This window comes from Ruditapes philippinarum, unplaced genomic scaffold (genome assembly GCF_026571515.1).
Source record: "Ruditapes philippinarum isolate M1 unplaced genomic scaffold, ASM2657151v2 ctg5096_1_1_1_1, whole genome shotgun sequence".
NCBI lineage: Eukaryota > Metazoa > Mollusca > Bivalvia > Venerida > Veneridae > Ruditapes > Ruditapes philippinarum.
The window spans coordinates 105,287-131,738 of NW_026854104.1; the positions used below are offsets into that span (position 1 = coordinate 105,287).

The 26,452-nt window shown below is 32.6% G+C and overlaps 3 protein-coding genes across 3 annotated transcripts; all 3 read right to left on the reverse strand.

Moving 5' to 3' along the window:
* Nucleotides 1-4,867: 4,867 nt before the first annotated feature.
* On the reverse strand, nt 4,868-14,598 carry LOC132738962 (sodium-dependent phosphate transport protein 2B-like). Its single transcript, XM_060726593.1, has 8 exons — nt 14,313-14,598; nt 13,096-13,239; nt 10,700-10,831; nt 10,110-10,301; nt 9,354-9,472; nt 8,163-8,231; nt 7,120-7,267; nt 4,868-6,816 (listed from the first exon to the last, which is right to left on the reverse strand). Exons 1-8 carry the CDS (start codon nt 14,569-14,571, stop codon nt 5,828-5,830), a joined length of 2,052 nt encoding a protein of 683 aa, XP_060582576.1. The 5' UTR covers nt 14,572-14,598; the 3' UTR covers nt 4,868-5,827.
* Nucleotides 14,599-17,230: 2,632 nt separating this feature from the next.
* LOC132738964 (uncharacterized) lies at nt 17,231-19,017 on the reverse strand. Its single transcript, XM_060726594.1, has 2 exons — nt 18,865-19,017; nt 17,231-18,162 (listed from the first exon to the last, which is right to left on the reverse strand). Exons 1-2 carry the CDS (start codon nt 18,939-18,941, stop codon nt 17,436-17,438), a joined length of 804 nt encoding a protein of 267 aa, XP_060582577.1. The 5' UTR covers nt 18,942-19,017; the 3' UTR covers nt 17,231-17,435.
* A 955-nt stretch (nt 19,018-19,972) lies between these two features.
* On the reverse strand, nt 19,973-25,281 carry LOC132738956 (uncharacterized). Its single transcript, XM_060726582.1, has 7 exons — nt 25,128-25,281; nt 24,134-24,358; nt 23,717-23,847; nt 22,942-23,071; nt 21,101-21,460; nt 20,627-20,770; nt 19,973-20,028 (listed from the first exon to the last, which is right to left on the reverse strand). The coding sequence occupies exons 1-7, from the start codon at nt 25,183-25,185 to the stop codon at nt 19,973-19,975; spliced, it is 1,104 nt and encodes a 367-aa protein (XP_060582565.1). The 5' UTR covers nt 25,186-25,281.
* Between the last annotated feature and the right edge of the window lie 1,171 nt (nt 25,282-26,452).

The following is a 26,452-nucleotide window of genomic DNA, read 5'->3' on the forward strand; positions in this document are numbered from 1 at the left end:
ATGTGAGAAAGCTATGATCCTAACTAGCTAAAACGAGAAATTGGTGGTTCTACTCGGGTGACTGTTTTGTGCCTAAAAAATTAATGCATGGCAGGGCTTCTGAGGTCTTTCTACACCAGTTAAAGCTGGAAAGTAGCTGTATGACCTATTCTGTGTTGGTGTGACATAAAACCCCTCAGAGCTCAATTTTAAATAACAAACGTTATTTTCAAAATGCTTAGTAATTTTTCTGATTGAGCTATGAAATATTTTAAGTTTTCCATCAATTAAGAAATGTTCTTTGTCCCAAGTTAAGTTTTCTTCTTTTTTCAAGTGCTTAATATATTTATTTTTATTCTATATTTTTTTAATTTTCTTTATTCTTTATGTATAATTTGAAGGTGCTATTATTTTAGATACTCATTTCATAGGTCTACATAGATCTTTTTTGTTTTCTATTTGTTAACTTTTTGACTGACATTATACCAGGAGGGTCATTTAATTCCAAACTAAGCCTAAAATAATTCACTGATGGATATAGCCCTTGCTCAAACTGATATGATGGACTTAGAGATATTATGCCTGAGTGGTCATATGCCTGAGGGGTATATGGGATATCTCCCATATTATGCCTGAAACTATGCTTGAGGGGATATGGGATATCCATATTATGCATAAAATTATGCCTGAGGGGTATATGGGATATCTCCTATATTATGCCTGAAATTATATCTTAGGGATACAGGGTATCTCCTATTATATGCCTGAAATTATGCCCGAGGGGTATATGGGATATCTCCCATATTATGCTTGAAATTATGTCTGAGGGGATATCCATATTATGCTTGAAATTATGATTGAGGGGTGTATGGGATATCTCCCATATTATGCCTGAGGGGTAATATCCATATTATGCTTGAAATTATGTCTGAGGGGTATATAGGATATCTCCCATATTATGTCTGAGGGTTTATACATATTATGCTTGAAATTATGCCTGAGGGGATATGGGATTTTTATATTATGCCTGAAATTATGTCTGAGGGGTATATGGGATATCTATCATATGCCTGAAATAATGCCTGAGGGGATATGGGATATCCATATTATGCCTGAGGGTTATATAGGATATCTCCCATATTATGTCTGAGGGATATATGGGATATCCCCCATCAGTTTTAAGGCTAGGTTACAATAAACCTGTATGTGGAATTCTTAACCAAATTGTATCCAGTTTAAATTAAGAGTATCATGAAAAATAAAAATCTTTGTTTTCTAAGTTGGCAGCCCTAAAATTACTGTCAGAACAGCCAAAATCAGGCTGTTCTTCTGTTCATGCATATTAATTTGTAATAATTCAATTAATGAGTTCATTTAATGATACTGTTTCTATGCAAATTCTTTAATTCAACTTAATTTTGAATTTTTGCTAGTGTCTATTTCAGTTTCAAAGTATTGCTATGCATCTTTTCCATTTTAATCATTACTGAATTCTTGGGGTCTCATTAGTAAATATGGCAGACTTATTCGCCCCTAATTTCTTTGATTCTCATGAACTAATATAACAAGCATATTCTAACTGCCACTAGATTGTTGTATGCTCAACTTTAGAAAGTGATCACGACTTCCCTCAGAGTGAACAATAGACTTTTCCATATAATAATTATTAAACATGGGAGAGTCTATGTCATAAAATTGGGAGGTCATAAAATTGGGAGGGAAAAAGCTTATATATCTCACTATTTGATAAAACATTGTTCCATAACCATTATTAAGCTGGAAATAAAAGTCAGCAAACCTTATTTTATACAATGTGACCAGTCTGTATACTTTTAGCTGACTGCATTTGAATTTTATCATGATATTCCCAAAATTGATATTAATGGACAGTTTCAGTATGAATTTTAGACATCCATTAAGAATCAGGATGAGGATAAATTAATCATCAAATATGAAAGAGAATTTATTTAACCCATTACTTCATGAGCATTTTGTGAAAAATGGCTGTTTTCATTGAAAAGTCTCCCTTTTCAAGTTCAAATTGCTATAATACTATAAAAACTGCTTCAACGCTAATCAAACTTGGCACAAATATTGACTGGACCATTGCCATTGCAACAACATGCTCAGGCTTAAATTTTCTGTTACCATGGCAACGAGGGGACATCTCAAAATTGCCAAAAATCACTATTTTGCGTTGATTTTTTCCATTATAATTGATTTCAAAGTGCTGCAACTTCTCAATGGATTGAGATAGAGTCAAATGCTTTTCAGCGTTGGTTACACGTTACCTTATGATCAATCTGGGGTCATTTATAGCCTCTCACAAGTCCAAAATTTTCTTGGCGATGAGGGGGACTCCGCCCCCCTTCAAACCCCCCAAACAGAAGGGGGCACAACCCCCTTCTGGCAACCCCCTGATGTATCTTTTGGTTGGGGGGCCGCGCCGAAAAAGTGGTCACTTTTTTTAACAACATTTCTCAAACAAAAACAAGTGTTAAGGGCCTAAATAATGCATTTTTTCACCATTTGAGACAACAAAAAGGGGGGGGGGGAAAAGGCGTGTATATGAAGTAATGGGTTAAGTTATTTTACCATTTAAATATGTAAGGAAATTTATGTTTGTTATTTTGCCATTTTAATATGAAAGGGAATTTATGTTTGTTATTTTGCCATTTTCTAGTTATGCTTCTGTTCATAGGCTCAAAACGTTATCAATTTTGTAAACTATGTAAAAGATATCCATTTTTAGCAATAGTTCTTTTTTATTTGTTATTTATTTATTTTTTATTTTATTTGTTGTTATGCTTAAAGAAATAAACAATTGGTAAAATCGTATATCTTCAAGTGTTTTATTTAGTACTTGTACTTCATTAATATAATAATAAGGAGATAAACTTGTTGTTGATTTCAAGGTTACACCAATCTGTAGGTACTCATCTTTTAAGTAGTTTGTTTACATATCCGAGGTGATAATTATTCGGCAGTTTTATATTTATATTGCACTTACAACACCGCAAAATAACCCTGATATGCACAGACTGTGACTAGAACGAATGGTAAACACCCTTAAACTTGGTGGATACCATTGATGTGCATTTCTTTTTAGCTCAACTTTTTGAAGAAAAAAAGGGAAAGCTTATGATAATAAAAAGGCATTTGCATCACACTTTGGTTCAGATTTTGCGTATAAGTTGGTATCTCCATAACTACTGATGGGTTAAAACTTCACACACAAAAGGGCATAACAGGTCACTGTCCAAGGCCTATAACTCCAACATGGATTTTGACAGAACTATGGCCATTTTTGTGTCGCCCCTACAAAGTAGCCACAACATACAGGGATCACTTCTCCATTGTCTGTCCGTCACAAAACTTGTCTGGACTACTTTTCAGAAACTTTTCTTTATGCAAATTTTATCTTAAAAATTTAAAAAAAATTTATTTAGTACAAAGTCTAGTTGTGGGATATTGTTTAGGTTTTTTCCGGGGTTAATGATTTTTAATTAAAAGTTAGGCCCTTTAATTTTTTTTAAAAATTTTTTTTCTGGTTACCCCCTCTTTTAAAAAACCAATGCAATTTCAATGAAACTACCGGATTGATTGTTAACTCAAGTAATTGAGCATATTACACAGGTTTTCCAGGCAAAGTTAATGGCCCTTGAATAAAAAAGGTTATCCCGTTAACGATTTTTGTGACATGCAAATGGCTATCATAAGGCGACACATAATCACTGATTACTCCTGTTGAACTCAGAAAATTCTACTTATCCAGGCTCTTGTTTTTTACTATGAAACACTAGGAATTGTCAAACACGCTCTGTCCTACTGACATCTGTTTTGTTTTTAAAAAATATCTGCAGTACCATACTTTAAGTAAAGTTTTCTTAAGAGGTGGTCCATTTGAATGTTTTTATTTATGTATAATGATCACTGTGCTTGTTGAATGAACTATACAAGTCTTCTTAAATAATCAAGAAAAGTGAATTTCTATTACACTTAATCTTGTGCAACTTCATTTATTTGTTCAAATTAAAATTTTAGGAAACTTAATTGCCAAGCATTTTAAGCTAGAAATAATTGCAGAGGGCACTTGCCTCTAAACAAGTGCAATTCTTTTGTCATACAATGCTTACCACTTAGGCCCTTTTTGGGAACCGCCTCTCAGGACTTAAAACTTCAATAAAACTGTAAGTTATATCCGGTATGATACTATGAACTAAACATCCAAACTTCAGTTGATTTTTCCCCTTTTTTTTTGTTTATCAAATGTGCCATTCCTACAAGAAACTAATAAAACTTGTTTGCAACAACATAACTGTTCTATTCCAATCATTCAGTTAATTGCTTTAATTTGCAAGATTACGGATATATTTACAACCGTTTGCCAAATTTTCCCATAGAGTTGTACCCAGATATTAACATAATTGATGTGGCACTGTTAGAGGACCACATTAGAAAGGGCTTCTGTATAAAAACTATGGAGGAAAAAATATGAAAACAGAATTTGCAAATATAAATATTTAATACTAAAGAAAAAAAAAGAGATTCAAACAGTGATTAGTAGCATATTATGCACTTTTGTCTAAATCTAGATATGTACAGAATATTTACACCTGTAAAACATTCTAGGAATGTACTATAAATAGCAAAAAAATAAACTGAAATTCATACATACAAACTATTTCAGACTTGCATAGCATATATTAGCACTTACACAAAAAGTTTAGTGTTTGCTTGTATTTTCATACAAAATAAAGCATTTACACAATTTTACACAAAAGTTCAGCATAACCTTGTGTAATCATGTAAAATTGCGCATTTACACAAAAGCTAAACATTCACTCATGTCATTTATTTACACAAATAACTCGTGTCATTTATTTACACAAAATTAAGTATTAACATGTGTAATCATGTAAAATCGTGCATTTACACAAAAGCTTAACATTTACTCTTGTCATTATTTACACAAAATTAAGTATTAACTTGTGTAATCATGTAAATTTGTGCATTTACACAAAAGCTTAACATTTACTCATGTCATTTATTATTTACACAAAATTAAGTATTGACGTGTGTAATCATGTAAAATCAGGCATTTACACAAAAACTAAGCTATAACTTGTGTAATCATGTAAAATCGCGCATTTACACCAAAGCTTAACATTTACTCATGTCATTTATGTTAAAATCAGGCATTTACACATAAATTCAGCATATACTCGTGTAATCTTGTAAAATCAATAATTGCATTGAATTTGATAACATATTGTACCTGAATACACAACAAATGAGCTGCCTGTTCATAAACAAGTATTGGAATATAATACTATAATTATAGCATAATTATAAACAAAAAAATTAACACAAAAGTGCTAAAAAATAAATTATTTTAATGATTGTGTTCAAAATAAAGGTAGAAATGTACGAAATTTATGAGCATTTTGAAAAGAAACATATTTTGATTACCTGTAAAGAAAGCATAGCATTCAATGAAAATTAGATATGCATTTTCACATACAAAATATATGAAAATCTAATTATTTAAGAGCAGATTTGAGATAAATATATATTAGAGATGGAGATTTTCTTTTTTTTTTTGGTTTCATTTTGCAAGCTTTAATGAGATTCATTAAAAATATATATAAAAAAAAACAAAGCAAAAACAAAAAAAACAAAATGAAAAAAAAAGTAAATAATAACAACTCAACTGAAACAAAAACATTAACGAATAGATGACTTCACAAATCTAAGATGATAAAATGGTATGATTTTCAGATGAAATAATATTGCTTTTTTTTATATTTTTTGACAACTGAACGGAACTTTCAAATTATTCCATAAATTATATCACAGATACTCGATCACTAATTGGCAATAATAAAGCTGACGATGCAGTAGAGGCCGCGGGTGAGACACGTTTAGGTGGAAGGTCGGCCGCTACCACGGCGGCAATTGCGGTATGCCTCACTACATCGGTCATTGTCTGCTTCTTCTTTGGCACGCAGCACGTTCTACAACATGGGCAGCATTTCATGATCACGCCCCAAACTTTCATTATTACACAGTCAATAGGCTGTAGAGAACGTAAACATTTTGGGAGAAAGTTCCATGTTTGTAGTGACTTTGGAAGTCTAGCTTTGCATTTTCTTTGCAGGAAGTTCAAAATAATTACAAAAGCTACAATAACAACGACTAAAGTGAATACACATATAAATGGAATGAAACCGGCTAATGACAAGGCGAACACACTGCCGGGAAGTACGACAAACATAAGTACAAGATATGCCATTGCGAACCATCGGTATTCTGAAGTCACGGTCCCGAGAAATTTAGCGCATTTAATTGGCAAGTTTCTCATTGGCTTGATTGGATAAAATAATAAAATTCCCGATATATTGAAAAATAAGTGACACAACGCAATCTGTAATGCTATAGGTAATTTATCCCCCGATGCTGCCATTGCCGCCAATATGCCCGTTCCTGTAGTGCCGATGTTCGAGCCAAGAGTCAACGGGTACATCCGTTCAACTTTGATCATTCCGATTCCAACAAGTGGCGTTAGTGCTGATGTAAATACGGAACTACTCTGAACCAGAATCGTCATCACGGCGCCAACAAACATAGCAACGTACCCCGTCAACCACGAGAAGCATCCTGGAAAGTCGGCATTCAGTGTCTTCTTGATAATCTTGGCGATGGAGCCTTGTAACATGGAATGTAGAAGTTTGACCATACCAACGAGGCAGGTGCACAAGATAAGGAGGGAGAAAGCAAGTAGTATCACACCAGCGACCGTCTCGTTTATATCCAGGTGACTGAATAAGCTGTAACCTGAAGAAACAAAAGAGGAGATTGTATAACTCGATCTTTATATTATACCATTACTTCTACATTTAATACAACATCAAAATGTGTAATTAAAATTCATTTCAATAATAAAGTTAAGATGTTGAATTAAGCTGAATTATCAAAATAAATCAAAAGGTTTAAAAGGTATTCATAGAAAGAAAACTAAATATGGTATATCAAAATTATTGAAAAGCAAAATGCCTAAAAACGCTACTAGTGGCTAGGAAATACAAAGTTGATAAACGAAAAAAGATGACTTGTGTTAAGAAATTCAAAATAGCTTACATTTCTCCACTGGTATTTCTTCTGTAACATTTACAAGCATGGTAGTGTTCAGTAATTGTGTTGTTGTTGTTCCATTTACTATAAGAGTTACATTAGTTTCCATAGTTACGTTCTTCAACACTTCCTGTTCCTCAAATACACAGAATTTCTGAAACAAAAAAATAATGATCTATACATGCTTTTAAAAATAACTTTTTTAAGCTTACTCCTTACTTGTAAGACTATAAAGTGCAAAATATAACAGGAAGCCAGTCACCAAAAGACCTGTATTTCTTAAAATCTAAAAGTCTAAATAGGTTTTTACAAGTACAAAATGTTAAAACTTTAAAAATGAAAGTGGAAAGTATAATGAAAAAAGTAAAGCCTGATCATGGTTGGCAGTGTTTACTATTAATTTAGTCAGAATATTTTTGGCCATATTGAAAAATGGACAAGTGCATTTAAGATATTTATGGTGGTAATTATGGGTTAATTTATTTCATAGAGGATATTTGTTTGTTTTGCATGCAAGATTGAAATATAATTTCACTGGGTGAACACCAGATGCAATATTTTCACGAGTGGCGTAGCCACGAGTGAAAATATAATAGCTGTTGTTCACGAATGAAATATATTTCAATCTTATATGTAAAACAAATAAATTTTCTTTTTATTTCATGCTTTTTAAGTGCTTTTAAGTAATTTTTACTGATTTTGCCGCGTAACGTCACGCATTCTCCTTTGTGACGTCATCACATCATGACGTCACATCATGAATTTTAAAATATAGGTCTGTTAAATTTCTCTAATTTTGTTATATTTTTAACATGATGTATGATGACATCGATTTTTCTTTTCCTAAAGAAGCAAAATTTACGCATATCGGCATTTATTTCTGCCTGTTATTTCATTTAGTTATGATTTTCTTTTCATCCGTATTCAGATATAGTCCGGCTACAGTGAAAATTATATTTTATTAATTTCACTAGTGGTTTATCAGAATATAATCATCTGATATATTACAATAAAACACTGGAAAGCATGAAATAAAATGTTATATTTACCTTAATGAGAGATTTATTCCTATACTCTTCATGACCTTCTGCAATCTTGGTAATTACTTTCTTATCAACCTGAAAAATAATTCATTTTGGTTATTACCAGTTATAACTATAAACATTGAAATCAATGATATCATTTATAATAATACCCTTAAACATTTAAACATAGCAAAACACAAAACATAACTTTGATTTAGACTTTTACACTTATTTTGATACCCCCCCCCCCCAAGAAACCTGATTTATTTCAAACTCATCGTGATACCCCCCCCCCCCCCCAGAAACCTGATTTATTTCAAACTCATCGTGATAAATTTTAACTATCTTGTGAACCCTGAAATGAAATAAAATCTAAAATCCCCAAACAACTTGTGGTGTTGTAATCATGCAAACATGTTAATAACACATTGTGATGCTGTAATTATGCATGTGTTGGTACTATTAAAGGAAATATTGTACGACTCATATCATGTTTATTTAATATTGGCTAGCCATCACTCCCCTAATTGATAAATTGATCTGTATAGTCATTCAATGAGAAGTCAAACAATAATACAGTGTATTCCTGCAACAGTGACTTGTTTACTTGACAAAAAACTTTTACTACATGTTGTTTATAAAAACAGACTGTGGTAAATACTATTTTATTACAATTTAAATTTATTGTTCCGATTATTAAACTGAAATCTAAAACTGGATGAAACCAAACATAACCACATTTGACTTGAGGTATCAAATTTGAGACCTTAAGTACATGTACTTCCTTCAGAAACAAGGAGTGTTTACATGCATTTTGTCATGTGAACTGTCATGTAATCAATAATATTTACTTTATTTAAAGGCCCATTATGCCTCAGAAATGTTTTTATATTTTATTTCTCAAAAGTTTTTGTGTGTGTACTTTTACAGTATCCAAAAAGTTACTAATACACCAACCCTCTTTTTCATCTGTTGCCTTTTGGCAATATGTACAGTTATAATGAATTAGTATTTTGTATGAAAGTCAAAATACTTTTTTGTTTTAAAACATTTTGCTACTTTTATGTCAAATACTTTTATGACAAATCATTTCACATTAATCTTTACTTTCTTCAGGTAAAGAGCATCTAACATTGTCTAAAACCATTATTTAACATGTATAAAAATATATTTGTTTCTGAGGCATAATGTGTAATAATATCAATGTCATTTTACCTGCACAACCATACTAGTGAAAGGTTTTGTCAAAGCTTTCAATAGTTCTTGATTAGAGCTTTCAGAACTTTCCAATTTGCAGGCTCTAACAATCAAGTCAGTGAATTTAGCCAAATATCCTGTGAAAAAATCCTGAGATTTTGAAAACAGACTGTAACAAGTGTGGGACAAAACTACAATTCACTTTTGGACACACCAGAGGTGAATATGGTCTACACTTTGAATTTTCTTTAAAAAAAAAAAAAAAAAAAAAAATTGGGTAAAATGTAAGAATTAGAAGGGAGCTAATTATCATTAGATATTCACACTAGTAACACATGATTATCTGCCCATTGATAATTGTTTAAACTGAATACATGTAATTTGATACACAAAATATTTGAAAAATTCTTAAAGGAAGGTAGTATTACTGTAAGTTTTAACTTCAAACAATTATATTCAAAGTCCTTTTATAACAAATGTCCTTTCAAGGTTCAAACAAGATTAAATGATCAAGGTTAATCCATTAATCCTCTGGGATAGGTTTGACCTTTCAAATTGCGTCAAACAGTTTAATGAAATAAAGTCACTCAGATATTTAAATGATCTTTCCATTCCAATGTTTGACATTTTGTACGTAATCATTTTAATACCCTTAACATTTGAAATGGTTGAATTACAAACAATGAATTATACTGGAAAGTCATTTCTTCTGTCGGATGTAATTTGAATAATTATTCAGTTACATGAATAATAAAAGAATAAGAAAGTACTTACCAGTTGCCCACTCCAGAGGAAGTAACACTATGACCGTAAGCCAGTTAAACATGTCATGCACAGTCGCTCCGGCAAATGCCCGTCGGAACTCGCGCCTGTCACTTGACTGTGCCATAGAGACTATGGTGTTTGTTACGCTGGTACCAATATTAGCTCCCATTATCATTGGAATAGCTGGCTCCACTTTCATTACTGAAGTATAAAACATTTTAAACATGAGTATATATACTTTTTCATTAGATGTTCGATAGGCACAGACTGACATGATGCCAACTTTATCCCAAAAAAGCTGCATTTATTATTTTCAAAATTAAGGAATTAAAATAAACTAAAACCAAATGATCATAATTTTTAACATAGACATCTAAATACTATACATTAAAAAACTTCATAACCTGAAAGGTTGTTAAAACAAAGAATTTGATAAAATCTTAAATGTTGATTTATTTTAATGAGCAAATTAACCAAGTAAAGAACGATATTGCTGTACCTAATTCAACTTTATATTGTTTGTTTCAATGCTTCATATCTATTCCATGTTTCAATAGAAAGAATGACTTAAATTTTAACAATTTAAAATGTTCACTCACTTCCAGATGCAACCATGGTAACAATTACAGATGTTGAAGTGCTTGAACTTTGAACCAGAACAGTAGACAGTATGCCTATCATGAGTCCAGCTATTGGGTTTCCTAGGATCTCACTGTTGTTAAACACCCCACCTGAAAATTCAGCATATTACATTAATTTACACACATTGTTCTACAAAATTCTTGACCTTCTTTAAAACAATATTACAAAAATGTGTTATCAAATTTAGACATTCAGTCGTGCCAAAAATTAGACCAAGTTTAAATTGTTTGAACTAAAAATCAAATGAAGTGTATCTATTAGTCATTTTTCAAAGCCAATCCTGTTAATTCAAACAAAACTACAATAACTCTATTATATAAATCAGGGTCTTTCCAATAGAATTTTGAAAGACCTTGCTCTGATGTGTAGATAAAAGATTTAATCAGAATACTAAACTAAACTAAACTACATAATTATTAAAATTAATTACTTGCAAGGGAGCAATATCCATAAATCTAAATCATCTAAAATCTGAAGTTAAGATAATGCCCAGTCATTACCACTGGTAAAATTCTTGAGTAAACTATAGATTTATACATTCATAGTTTCTTTATATGAATTATAATACAATATAAACCCCTGTATTAGCATAGACACATAGTCTGTGCTAGTGGATTGCAATATTAATTTCTGAACAGACCTTAAAACTTCACAAGACTGGCAGAAATTTAATCAGAAACTAGAAATGTGTCATCATGCCACGGATGCCCCCGCATGCAGCCAAAATTTCAAATGTTATAATATTTAGTTCCAAATTTGTTTGCACAAATTATTTTTTTCATTCTAAGTTCAAAGCCCTTAAAACTTTTCAATGTTAACACAAACCATTTTTATACAATGTTCAAGGCACTGAAATTATTCAGTCTTAACCATTTTTATACAATGTTCAAGGCACTGAAATTATTCAGTCTTAACCTTTTAAAAATAGCATATTGCATATTTGTAGCCAACATAATGGCTATATACATTTCCACAAAAGTATGAGTGCTGAAACTGAAAGTTCAAAATTTTTCCAACATTCAGGAAAGATAAGTTTGTCTAAAATCATTGAACCACGACCCAATTCAAACTTAAACTGCTTATTCCTAAGATGTATCTATATTATTTTCAAAGTGAAAGGGACATAACTCTGCCAAAAAATCATCGAACCATGACCAAATTCCAACTTGACCTGCCCATTCCTTTGACATATCCATATGTCAATTTTGAGTTGAATATGTAACACTGTTGGGTTGATAATGAACAGAAACTGTAAATTTCATATCATTTTCAAAGTGAAAGGGGCATTACTCTGCCAAAAATCATCGAACCATGACCAAATTTGAAATTGACCTGCGCATTCCTTTGGCGTATCAATATGTCAAATTTGAGTTGAATGTTTAATACTGTTTGGGAGATAATAAACAGAAACTGAAAATTTCATATTATTTTCAAAGTAAAAGGGGCATAACTCTATTAAAAATCATCGAACCATGACCAAATTTGAACTTGACCTGCGCATTCCTTTGACGTATTGATATGTCAAGTTTGAGCTAAATGTGTTGTACGATTGGGGAAATAATGAACGGAAACTGAAAATTTCATATTATTTTCAAAGTGAAAGGGGCATAACTCTGCCAAAAATCATTGAACCATGACCAAATTTGAACTTGACCTGCGCATTCCTTTGACGTATCCATATGTCAAGTTTGAGTTGAATGTGTTGTACCATTGGGGAGTTAATGAACGGAAACTGAAAATTTCATATTATTTTCAAAGTAAAAGGGGCATAACTCTGCCAAAAATCATCGAACCATGACCAAATTTGAACTTGACCTGTATTTTCCCATGACATATCCATATGTCAATTTTGAATAGAATGTTTTGAACCGTTTGGGAGATAATGAACGGAAACTGAAAATTTCATATTATTTTCAAAGTAAAAGGGGCATAACTCTGCCAAAAATCATCGAACCATGACCAATTTCGAACTTGACCTGTATTTTCTCATTACATATCCATATGTCAATTTTGAATAGAATGTTTTGAACCGTTTGGAAGATAATGAACGGAAACTGAAAATTTCATATTATTTTCAATGTAAAAGGGGCATAACTCTGCCAAAAATCATTGAACCATGACCAATTTCGAACTTGACCTGTATTTTCTCATGACATATCCATATGTCAAATTTGAGTTCAATATGTGCAAGGGTTATTAAGATAATGAACGGAAACTGATGATGACGGAAGGACGGAATGACGGAACAGGGTAACACAATATGCCCCTGCCATTATATGGCGGGGGCATAAAAATTTATATGTTTCTCAAGATTTTTACTGGAACATTAATTAGTCATGAAGTAAAAACCAACCTGCAGTTTTCCCACCAAGAATTCTGAAGGCTGAACTAAGGAAGTCCAGTGAACAGATGAAGATGTAGAGTAGTGCCAGAAGGGCCACAAACTTTCCAACACATCGTACCAACACATATCTGATCCGGCCACAGGTGTCAAGTTCTATAAAAACAACAAGTAATGATGCTATTAAAATAACAGTATAGCAAAACTAAAAAATCTAATATGTATAAATAAATGAACATGTTATGTCCAGCATCCACTGCAGCTGAAAGGAGAAAAGTTTTATGTTTAAATACCCCCAAAGGCTTTCAAAATGTATAAAATCTAATTTCTACCACCATGACCTATTAAAGCAGATTTATTTATTTTTAGAGTTGTGATTGTTGAAATCAGCATGCACTTTATGAAAATTCAAATAAATTAAATCTATATTAAAATTATATGGAATAAATTAATTATCAAATCACTTACCATACCTTTATTTGCTCTGAAAAGCAAGAATCTATAAGAAAGCACATTATGATTATACATGTATAATCAAGGTATTGACAAAGTTTTTTAACAAGAGTACTTTAAATCAATTATCCTACCATTTAAACAAAGTCGACTCTTGCTTAGATATGTTTGTTTAAAATTATAATAGTTTGCTGAAACCATAAGCTTTTCAAAATTTCTGGAAAGTGGAATGAACTTAATTAAGAAATATTTCCATTTTCAAACAATCCTAAAATTCTTGCCTTTTTTCGTTGGATTTTTGGATAAATAGTAAACATCTGTGAACATTTATTTAAATTTGATGAAGACAAAAGTATTTAAACTTATGGTTTCATGTTACACTGCCTTTGAGGGGTATGTAAATTGACTGCTACACTTGCAACCTATGGTAGATAAAGAGTTAATTAATGGGTATATATTCAAGTAATTTCTTTATACTAGCTCTATAATAATTCTAGATTTTAACATTTATATATTAGATCTAAGTAGTAATATACTTAAAATATTAATCATACGCCATGATTAATTCAATGTAATATAGAACTATTTTATTCTACCATAATTTTTTTAATTTATTCAAAATTCCTTTTAAGGTAACTAACAATTAATGCTCGCGGTTTTTGTTTTATTTTTTAGTTGTTATATAATGGAAATAGGTCTCAAAGAACCCTTTTCCCGCCCGATTTGAAGGTAACACACTCTGTAGTACAACAAAGATTAGTTCTATAGTAACCCACCAGACCAGACTGGACCAGTTTCAGCAGCTTCAGTGACGTCATCATCCTCATCCCAGAAACTATCGAAGCTTTCACTAGAAAAGCTGCCAAATTCAAACACCTTTGGCCCATCGGGCTCTATGTCACATTGAAGGGGATCACTTTCACAAAAGTCCGGGGGTAGCTCACCGGGAGGCACCCATGTGGCAGCAAGTTCAATCCCATCAGTAACCAATTTAGAGGGCACCTGCCAATTGTTTGAAATGTGTAATTCCAGCATTTTAACAATTATTTAAAAGGGAAAATGATGAATGAGCCAAACGAACAAAAAATTTTTCCCTTTCCTTTTTTCCCCCCCTATAATTTTATCGATTGGGGGTTCCCCCTTTTCAAAAAATTCCAAAAACTTGGGGTTTGGGGTTTAATTTTTGGGGTAAACCAAAAGTTTTTCTTCGGCTGTGTCCATTTTTGTGCTGCCCGCGTGGGGTTAAAGGGGGGTGTAAAAAAAAGTAATTTAAGTAGGTTATTTTTCTAGCAGTCCCAAAGGGGCTCATAAAAAAATGTCCCCAAGGGCCATTTCCAATTTTAAATACATTTTAGTATGGAAAAAAAAAGGGCGGATGTAAAAAATTTTAATCTCTATACCCTTTTTCAAATATTTTTTTTGCATTATCTCCACAGTTAGAAAATACAGGTAAAAGGGGGAATTTAGTTTTTGCCCCCCACTAAAGGAGTTTTAAAAATATGCGCGATCGGTGAGCATTTAATGAAAAGGAATGTTCCTTTTTGAACCTAAAACGAACATTCACTCGTGAACAGGTTGACCTTCACATACATTTTGCATAAGTGATCGATTTTCGTTGATAAACAAATCAAAGGTTTTAGAATCTACACGTAAAACAACAAATACCGAAAATATCGTTTTGACTTTGGTTTATTTTCTTTATAAATCAAAATTTTAAAAAACAAAATAAACAAAACTGTTTCTTTTTTATATGGTTAGATCTATATAAAATTACGTACTGTCGGAACTTTTATTGAAAGGAAGTAATTAGACAAAATCGCAAGGATCAGTTGATCATGTAAACCGACAGAATGTTTCAACATACTTGCATCGAGTGTTATTTTACGGGATATTTATAGAATATTTACAAAATAATTCCCCACACAACTCCTGATGACATATCTGGAAAGGAAAATTTTGTTATATTAAAAAAGGTTTTTAAAGTAATAAAAATAACTAATGGTGGGAAATTTTTCCAAATAGGGAGGCCAAAAAAATTTTTTCACAAAAATTTAGAAAGGCTTTTAAAAAAAAAGATTTCCTAAAATTCTGTTTTAAAGAAAATTAAAAAAACATTTTTTTTTTTTTTAAACCAAAATTTTATTTCCATTTTTTTTAAAGGCCCAAAAAGCTTTTTTTGTAAAAAAAAAATAATAGGAATTTTTCAAGTAAAAATCATTTTGGGGACGTTTTGGGACGTGCCTTTTCCCCATATAAAGATTTGGATCCTTTTAAATAGCATCAAATTTTTTAAAAACCCCCTTTTTTTCCCAACTAAAATAGATCACTGATACCCGTAAAAACATATAATATTTGTAATAGGAAAAAAATAATTTGCTAACCAAAAAGGGGACATTTTTCCAAATTTAAGGCCAAAAATTTTTACAAAATTTAGAAAAGGGGTTTTAAAAAAAAACCGGGGTTTTTCCCAAAACCTTTTTGTTTTAAATTTTTTTTTTTAAACCCAACTTTGATTTTCCAAAATTTTTTTTAATGCCAACCTGCATGTTTTTGTAAAAAAAAAATAAAAAGGAAATGTCTTTTTAAAGGGAAAACAAATTTTTGACGTTTAGCACGTGCTTGCACATATACGATCTTAACTAGCATCATTTTTAAAAATCTTTTTTCTCGACTAACATAGATCATTGATACTTTTTCTAAACATCAAGGTCTCAAAAGTATAGCCTTCAGCTATAAAATTGCGGTCTTTAAGTCACCATGGACGCACGGCCGGACCGGAAGATTTTACCTATCTTTTTTAATACCAAATTCATTTATGAAAAAAAAAAGATTTATTAACTAGTTAGATTTACATACAGACCAAATTTAGACTTATATTGGCAGAAGCTTAAATCTTTTTATTAATTAATTAATTAATCAATCAATCAATCAATTATTTGAATTATCAGATAAATTGTTAATTACACGTGCACGTACGTGTCCATTGGCTTTTTTCCTGATTGTATTAGTCCTACTTGTAAAACTAATTGAGACAGATTTCAACAAAAAAATATCTTATAAATTCCATTTTTGTTCATAAATTCAATATCGCATGATGTAATATTTTGAACATGTTACACATGTATAATTGTATATACAATAACATACAAAGTTCAGTTTGTCCGTGTTGATTGCCATAACTGCAGCTCAGTCATTTTTGTGCAATGTACTTCTCCTGGTTTTAATTTGGAACTGTCCAAGATTACGTTTGTTATATATAAGAATACTAATACAATTTAGGTAGCTAATATCGTATAGCTTGATCTTGTCAGTTACACTTCCTGTTTGTTTACTGTCGCATTTTGGTTGCCCATTAATTATACTGTCTGAAATTCCGCTGAAGGTGTATAGGCTATAGGACCAGTGCATATGTACAGCAGTAGCCCCGTTCCAGACGCGACCCTGATTCCTTTACTCGTTTAAAGTCTCATTCGAAACAGCATTAGTATTGTTAGTCGTGAAGCCAGGGATCGAACTTGCAATCCCTGAGTTATTAGTTAATTGCTGAATAAATTAAACTCTCCCCCTATAAATAGTACTCTTATTGCGATTAGGTTTTGAATAAGAGGATCAGTCACGTGCCTTTAAAGGTGACTACTGCTTCTATTGGTCCATCTCCATAGCAACCTATTATAATAAGTAATAAATAAGTAGGTAAAATTATGTAGTTAATATGCATTGGTGTAAAATATGTCAAAAGACGAAGTACGCTCTGTCATTTATCGCTTAAAGCATTCATATTTGTCCAAATAAAGTCAGTAAAAGCTGTAAATAACACAAAGATGTAATAAATAGATATAATAAATCAACTTAAATCCAATTCTGTCACCTTGGAAAAATGTCAAGTATGACAAAAACTGTTAATTTAATTTCACTGTGTAAGTCATTTTATCTAAATCTTCATCATCCTCGGCAGATTTTTTCGCCTCTTCGGCCATTTCGTCTTTAATCTTCTGAAATGTTTTCTTAATGGTTGCATAGATATTTTCTTCGTTTGATTCGGAACTTCGAGACGTGCGGATTTCCAGGAATCTGGGGTCAGTCGGAATCCGTGGATTTTTACCGCTCCTACGCTTGCCTTTTTCAAAGTCAAAACTGTCTGAGCGTTCTGGTAAATCATACAACGCTTCAATTTCGTCAAAGTCACTCCTGTCGTCTGCTCTACGGGCACCTTGGTGCTCGACAATCGCGTGCGCGCTTCCATAACCTGAGGCTTCATCATATCTGTTAGCAAGCGATTGGTCTATTCCATGAAGACGTAATTCCGTGTTTATTATTTCAACGTCTCCACCAATCATACCCCGCCACGTGTAACCGGCTTCTGGGGGATCATTGACATCCGTTGGCATTCGACGTGTCTGCGCATGTCTCCAAGAATTAGCTGAACCCATCCGAATGAGGCGTTGCGTTCGACGAAATGGTGATTCCGTTTCCAAATCATACACTGTATCGTAAGTAATATCGGAATGAGGCGGGGAAATATGGACGGAGTCGTCTTTTGAACTGTAGTGAACGCTATGGTCATCATTTTGATCATTTGTCTGGTCGTTTAATCGGGAATGTTTGTCGTCTGCGGGTTGTCTACACCTAAAATAATAACAAAGAATCATTTGTAACCTTTTCACTATAGCCTTAATGCAAGAACTGTAAATATAACATCTGCAGTCATAGAGTCGCAACTCAGTCAGTTTTAATGACCAACTTTTAAATTTATCAGATTTTTTGTACATACATGTATATGTTCTTACCTTTTTAGTATGACGAATTTACGGATATGTCGAGTGTAAAAAAAATTGGGGCCTTCACAGAACACAAGTTAAAATTGCAAAATTACACTAAGTCGATGCAAATAAATAAATCCACAAGCAAAACCTAGGTGCATAACTATACATGCTGACCAACATTCTTTTAAAGTTTCAGGACTCCAGGTCAAATACTTTTTGAGCTACTTACGAATAAGTTGAAAATTGCCTAACACAATACTAAGTCAAGGGAAATAACTCAAACAAACTGAAGAAAATCTATGCGCACAACTTCACTTGCTGATGAACATACTGTAAATTTTGTTGACTCTAACTCAAGCACTGTAAGAGCTACAGTGACACAACATGAGAACAGACAGACAGACAGTGGCAAATCTAAATCCCCATCCCTCATAGTGGCAACAGAGAAAACAAAATCTCAAAAATATATGTTCAAACCCCTCTGGAAGTACGTATTGTAGAAAATAAGCAATTAACAAAGAAGATGAAACTTTTATTTCCGGATCCATATCTTTGTGGATATTACCTGCATATAAGGTAGACTATCAAGCCGATGATAAGTACGCATACCATACCGGAAACGAAGCCGAGGACCATATACATACCTGTAAAACACAGTAAAATACACTGTTCAAATGTTAGGGTTGCATTTTAAAGGAACTCCACTGAGATTTAAAGGCCTAAATCAATAAAATTTGAATTTCTTACATAGATCAGCTGGGGCACTTAAAACAGAAAAGATTGCAAAAGATAACTGAGAATATATAAAGAAATACTAGTAAATAGAAAATCGTATTCTTTGCTATTGTTAGCACTATTGAGTGAAATGATTGAGTGACATGTGTTACACCATTTTCTCAATTTTGGGTCATTTTTTCACATTAGTAATACTTATTTTGGAAAAACGAAGTGTGTGATCATTCTGAAATTTTGCACACAACTTATTGATCTATACCTACTTCAAATGTAAGATTAATCCCGAAAAAATATTTCACGCCCCATCATGTGAAAAAAAAGCCTCCATGGTGTCCCTTTAAAGATCCGGTTTTTCTTTTTTTTTATGGTTTATATCATAAATCTGATGCTCAAATGAAGATTTATCAATATTTTAAGTTCCAAAAAGCATTATTTGTAAAGATTTTACCGAATTTAAATTTCATATAAATAAAGGGAGGGAATTCGAAATTTGTTGTCCAAAATTTTCATGCATATATTTTAATGATTACTTATAATGCGAATAAACAATTGCAGTACATATTTAACATATTCTTGGATGTTAAGAAATTGTTTTAGAAGAATAATTATATACATATATAAAATTTCACTTAAGTGTGGTTACATCATTAATTACAACATACAGGATCATTGAAATAATTTAATAATCAGAAGCAAGCAAGTAGGCCAGTAATGAGCGAAAATAGTGCATATTCTGCGTAGTTCCGCATTTAGTCGCTGCAAAAACCGGCAACATCCGGGTAATTTTTATCTTTTGGGAAATTTGTGTATACTTGTAACTTTTATGATTGATGACTAGATAGAAACACTATCCTTTATTTATAATTACACCTGCTTTTTTATCATAATTCACCGCACAAATTCATTTAAATGCCGATGGTATTTTTTAGACTTTTGAATTATCTAAAATGGGATTTACGTGGTTTGAAAACATGCATATCTGTTGGTTTATGTCCTGTTTTATATAAATAATAATGTGATTCATGTCTTTTTCTTTGATATTAATACGTATTTTCTCAACATTTTCTTTTTGTCGTTAGTAAGATTTTTTTTACCGGCAAAAAATAGTTTTTAAGTAGTGTGCATTTTTTTGCGATCTGTATTTAAGTTTAATAAAAGAAAACAAAAACTGTTTTTGGAAGACGACGGTTGGGGTGAATCAGTCTGTCATGGATATTGTATGGAAATTCCCGTTGCCCATTTTTCTCGTGCCGCCAAGACAATACTTGTAGTTTCCCCCAAAACCCTATAGGTTTTGCCCAGTCGGACGGCTTCCGGTTTTCAAGCTGCCAAATGTTTCGTTTTCCTGAAATCTAAAAGATGGACAATCAATGACGTATTCATGTGACCAATCAATTGCGCAATTTCAATTTGAAAATTTACACTTATCCCCGTTATTTTTTTTTAATCTTAAAACTGTGGTTTTACCCAGGTGTCCGTTCGTGACTGATATAATGCACGAAAAGAGACCTTAGGTCGTCCTCCACCAGTGAAGCTGGAAAGTTGAAGTAAAACCTAACCAATTCTTTTTTAAATACATGTTTCTTACTTACCATACTGACAAAGGTAGTGTTTCTGCGAGTCACAACGTCCTGCCACCAATGCTATGACCCCGTTTACATTTGTTACCGCAGAGCATGTTTGATCCTGGGCGACACCTTTTCCGAAATGAAACAGTAAAGAGTTCACATTTCCGCCTGAAAATGGGAAAATGCTTGTTTACCTTTGTATCATTATAACAAAACTGATATGCACCAAAACTGTGTTAAGGTAATTATAAAATTAAGGGGAAAAGAGAACAGGGAAATGGCTGTCTGTCACGTGTTAATATTACATAAACTTTTGAGTAAATCTATTTTTCAATGAAAGAAATTATTTAAGAAGCAACAAACAACAAAACAGTGTAATTTTCGACCTTACACACCAGAATTAGCAGCTACCAGAATTATGAACCTTGTATTTATTAGTTATTATTTAATAGTTATCCGAAAAGGTTCAAGTTTAAGTATACCCCTACTACCGCTCACCATTTATCCACTGCCAATCACTGTCACGCCTTAAAGCCACCCAGAAGATCCCGGGAGGTAGCCTACCCATTCCTTTACTTATATCTTCTTTTCCAGATCTTGATAATTCTGCTAGACTTCCGTTCAGCTGCTCACATCTCTGCACAGCAATGTCCCATGTAGCCTGGGTGGTCGACCACCGGAAGCACGTGTGGTATAACCCACAAACTTCGTTGTCATAGAAACTACACAGAAATCTCGCACGCATGTCACAATTACCACTGACGTATTCAACATCACTGTATCTCCCTCCTTTGCGGAGGAATACACAATTGTTTTCAATCTTTGGTTCTTCTTTTGCCCAAGATATTCTTTGAGTCCCTGCAAACGTATAAAGCACTAAGTACTATTTAGTCGGCAAAAGACAATAAACCTAAAAATCCCTTTTTTAATTTAATGCTTTTTCTCCATAAGAATTGGTGGTATTAAATAAAGAGTTTATTATAGAATTCATTTTATATTGCTGAGTACCATACCGATCCTATGTTTTAAAACCTATATTGGACTCGGCAATATTGGTTTAACAGCCGTGCACTCGTCTAATCAAATAGAGTTCAGTATCACACTCAACAATGTATAATAACATCATAATACAACATAAAAAGCCATATATAGTATTGTTAAACAATCTATACCACAGTTCTCAAATCACAGTCATTTATGTAAGTACATTCTTATCAATTACAGATCACCTAAAACATGACATTTTTACAAAGGTCATTCAAGTATAACATCTTTTATAAATTCACATTGAATTAATATTATTCTATTTATGTCATTTCATGCCATGCATTTTTATTTAAAATGTGATATAGATTATATTTCATCATGTAGCGTATATTTGTGCTAGCAATATATGTCATTAAGAATATGTATTTTATCACGTCATTTCTTATACCGTATGGTGAGATAAAAGTATTTGTAACTTTACAGTAGTTCTATGTATCGCGTACAGATAAATGTCAGACCTTTATACGTGAAGTAGATTTTAAAAGTAAAAAGTGACAATTAATTAATTAAATAAATTGTAGCTTATACATGTAAGTAATTTATACATCGAACACTAAGTCGTTAACTTAAAGTTTCAAGTATTGCATCGGTCACAAGGCCCGGTGATTTCTAGACCAATAACGGTAGCTTAAAGTCATTCTTTTATTGGGATAGGTAACCTCGAAAGATTGACTAGTTCCAGGGTGGTTTTAGTCAAATGCAAGGCTTCTTTACAAATAAGTTTAAACTTATTTATTTTTTAAGTAAACTCATCCCTTTCAGCGAAATTATGCTATTTTTTTTCATTGTCAAGCTGAGCTGAATAGCTATAGATTTTAAAAAAAAGATTGTTTATTATAAGTGGGATTGACCAATAATTGAAAATCAGAAATGATTGGGATAAAATATATAAACTGCTTAAAAACCCATGTCCCACTCTTGTTATCAAATGAGCGTTAGCAATAACTTACGGATGTTATTTTATAAAAATTCCTGTAAGTCACGTAAATAATTGATTCTTTATGTTTAACAAAATAATGAATAAAAGCAATTACACAATGTATGACAAAATATAAAGTTATTATTTCTTTTTCCAGGATACTTACCATTGACACAAGCATGGGCATCATGTCGAGCATCGTCGTATACCCACGACCGAAACATTAACATGGATTTAATGTCATGTTACATGTTTATCAATCGTGGGTATCCGACGATGCCATTTGATAAAACATAACAACAACTAAACGAAGGTTAAATTTTAAGTTGATTGCAAAGACATGAGCACAGCACGTTTGTCGTCTGCTATATACCTGGTTTATAGAGAGAGACCGATGAATAACCTCCGCACATTTCCGAATGGTTTGGATCACATTTTATATGACACACCCCAGGTCGACTGCTAGACACATTCAGCTCATCGCCGCAGAAACATCTATCATTCTGAAACAATAATTGATGAAAATTATAAACTTGCATCAGCGGATACCCACGGTTGATAATGTTCACGGTTCGACCTGGGTATCCGACGATGATAAACTTGTAGACATATTCATATAGTGTATAAGTATTGTGTTGAGTGCCATCTTCAAAATCAATGTATTATAAATATTTAAATTGTAATATACGAAATGTATTAATAAACACACATTCTTCAAATGATTTTGTCTGTTGTCATTGGCAACAAAGACAAACGTGCTTTTGAATACACAAAATTACAGCCAGCAAGATGAAAGAAAACTTTAAGTTTGTAAGGTCTATCAAAAACAGAGCATAAGGAGAATATAAAGATGTTAATGTCAATATTAACATGACTGTATTAAGGTCACCTAGCAGACTTTACTGCTGTAAGAAGACATCGAAGCCGCGTGCATTATTCCACCTGCAACTGGTCACATGACCACCGACGTCCCTCAACATGCGTTATCTCACCCGATATTTACAACTCATGAAATGAAGGATTCAAACCAGTAACAATGAAAAACTGGTAATCATTGCTAGCGACCCTTACCTATCCACGACATAGGCCAATCCAATACACCCATGGATGCGTATGATTTATATAAATTTAAGGTTGAATTAACGTACCTGGAGACCAACAACTCCTTGCCAATGACAAAAATTTAGACATTTTTCAGGGGTTAGGTTGTCCACCAGGGTACCATTGTCAATCAAATCATGTTCTAAACAACCTGCCCTTGCATAAAACTGACCGCCAGCTAAAATGATGAAAGAATAGAGAAATTTAATTCTGAATCAGAAAGTAATTAGCCTTTGCTACCAGTGTAAGATCAGGTCATTATGCATACAGTACAATCTGACCAGGGTCTATACTACTGGCGGCTGGCGGCTCAATTTTTGTATTTTAATGATATTAGAATGTCGTTTGATTTTAATGAAATGTTCCAAATTAAAAGCAGTACTTCCTTTCCGCTTTGTCACAAATAATGTGAAAACGATTTGATAAAGACTAAAAGTCCAAAACATACTAGAATTTACACGTACCTTTAAATACACCGGCATTTTCTCCTTTCCACTTCCACTGGCTCTTCTGCAAGGAGGCTCCTACCCACAATTCCTCGCCGGAATCTAGTGTCGTCTGCTTTGTTTGAACACTTGTACGAAATTCCTGGAAGTCATTCAACGTTGCTAGGTGACCGCCAAAAAGTGTACAATGTTCACGCGCAGACGACCAAGAACTGACCTCTCGGGATTTTATGTAAACTGTACCTGAAAATAAGTTTGCATTAACTTAAAGGTACATTATAAAAAAGAAACGAATAAAAAATAAGTGCAAATGAGCCGTGTCACGACAAAACCAACATCCGCGCAGTCTGATCAGGATCCATGCTGTTCGCTTACAAACCCTATAACAAGTATAGAAACTGATAGCGAACAGCATGGATCCTGATCAGACTGCGCGGATGCGCAAGCTGGTCTGGATTCATGCTGGTCGCAAACCCATTATGTTGGTTTTGTCGTGACACGGCTCATATGATTTTTATTACTTCTTATAAATTAATTTAGAGCATGTCAGATGTTTATCACCTGAAGATAGGAAGGCTAAAGTGAAATAATTATGCACATAAGTAGCCAAATGTAAATAAAGCAGTATTACTTCCATACATAATAATATATTAAATCACTATAATTGTCGAAAGGCTTTAGAAGCAAAAGATGTTTCGGGTTTATGGCCAGTTAGTAACTTTTCTGGAAACAACAGGACACCAACAATAGAAAAAAGTTTTTTAGAAATAAATAAAATAAAAGCATTTCTGGAGCATAATGGGCCTTTTATATTTCACCAAATTTGCCGCCTTCGACAGAATGATATGTATTGATAGATGTTTTCATTTGTTGCATCGCATTTGTGCTTCTCGCTGACAACTTTCAGAAACTGTATTTAAAATAAAACATAAAAAATTCGCACAGATACATTTTAATATTTATAACTTCTTAAAGTTTTCTTATCAAAATTAAAAACAAAAAAATAACTTACCAATCGCTATTTCAAAATAAAAATAAATAATAACACAATAGATTAACATATTATTCATTATTCCTTATTATATATACTTTTATGTCGTAAAATATGGACTGAAAATCTGATGATCCCAAAAAGTGATTACAGCAAACTGCCAAAAAGAGGAAATCGCACTTACAGTCATTTCCTAATGTAACATTTTGCCTTTAATTAGTCGCCAAGTGCGCGCGACCCTTGCCCGAAGTGTCACTATACCAAACGTCGGTCTATCAAATGAACAAGGTTCTCAAGTAGGTTGCGCACGTGCACTTTGGTGAATAAGGTGCAGCATAAAATCGAAACCTGCTCCGTTTTTATACTGAAAACTAAACTTCACCCCGTATTACCGGCACCAGATATGACAGATGGCTGTAGTGATCACAGATACCTAAGATTTATTAATTATTACAAGTAGTTGGTATACTTATATATATCGCAAATAAAGTAAGTTTTCATGCTATATACTTACTCTCCACTTTATGGTAAATTTTGACTCGTTTACCCATTTCATACGACAATTTTGAACGACTTTAAAATGGCAGCTTCGGAAAAATCCGTGAAAATGGTTATCATTTTGCTCAAGATATGTTAAGTTTAAAATGAATTTAAGAGATTTCGTGTTATACACATAATATATAATTACTTAGGGACACGCATTCAAAATATCAAACCAATGTACATGTCTTTTCTTGAGAATGTTACTGGCGTACAATCTTGCCCGGTCGAAGTGAAGATTATTGCAGAAAGCTCTGAAAGGGACAAAAAACATTCGGACAGAAAATCAAGATCAGTCTTTTATAAAAAATTTTAACGGACCTTTATCCACAATTTAGACTTTTTATTATCATTTGTTATATTTTTCTAATGACAGAAAATATATTAATTCGGTAGGTGCATCAAGACACAACAAGGTTCACCTCAATCAAACTGCACTGAGCAATTAACATGAAAACTTTTTTATGAAGCCTTATTTATTATGTTATTCACTGTTGAGTTCATAGACAGGGCTACTTTTATACATATTCTTGTAATTGAATGATGAGCTTCGCTTAACCTTAAATTACAAGTGAAAGTTTAAAGGCCTATGCTACAAATAAAACGACATAATAAGTAGATTGAAAATGTAGAATAGAATTTGTTTAAACATTGAATGGAAGCTTGAAAAGTCCATTCCACAAATTTAGCTGTTTTTAGGATCAGGCTTGCAAATCTGTACAGTCTTACCAGTGTCAGCAGTGTCGGCTGCTCAAGTTTAATGACAGCCCATCACACTACCTTATCTATTACAAGTACACAAAGTC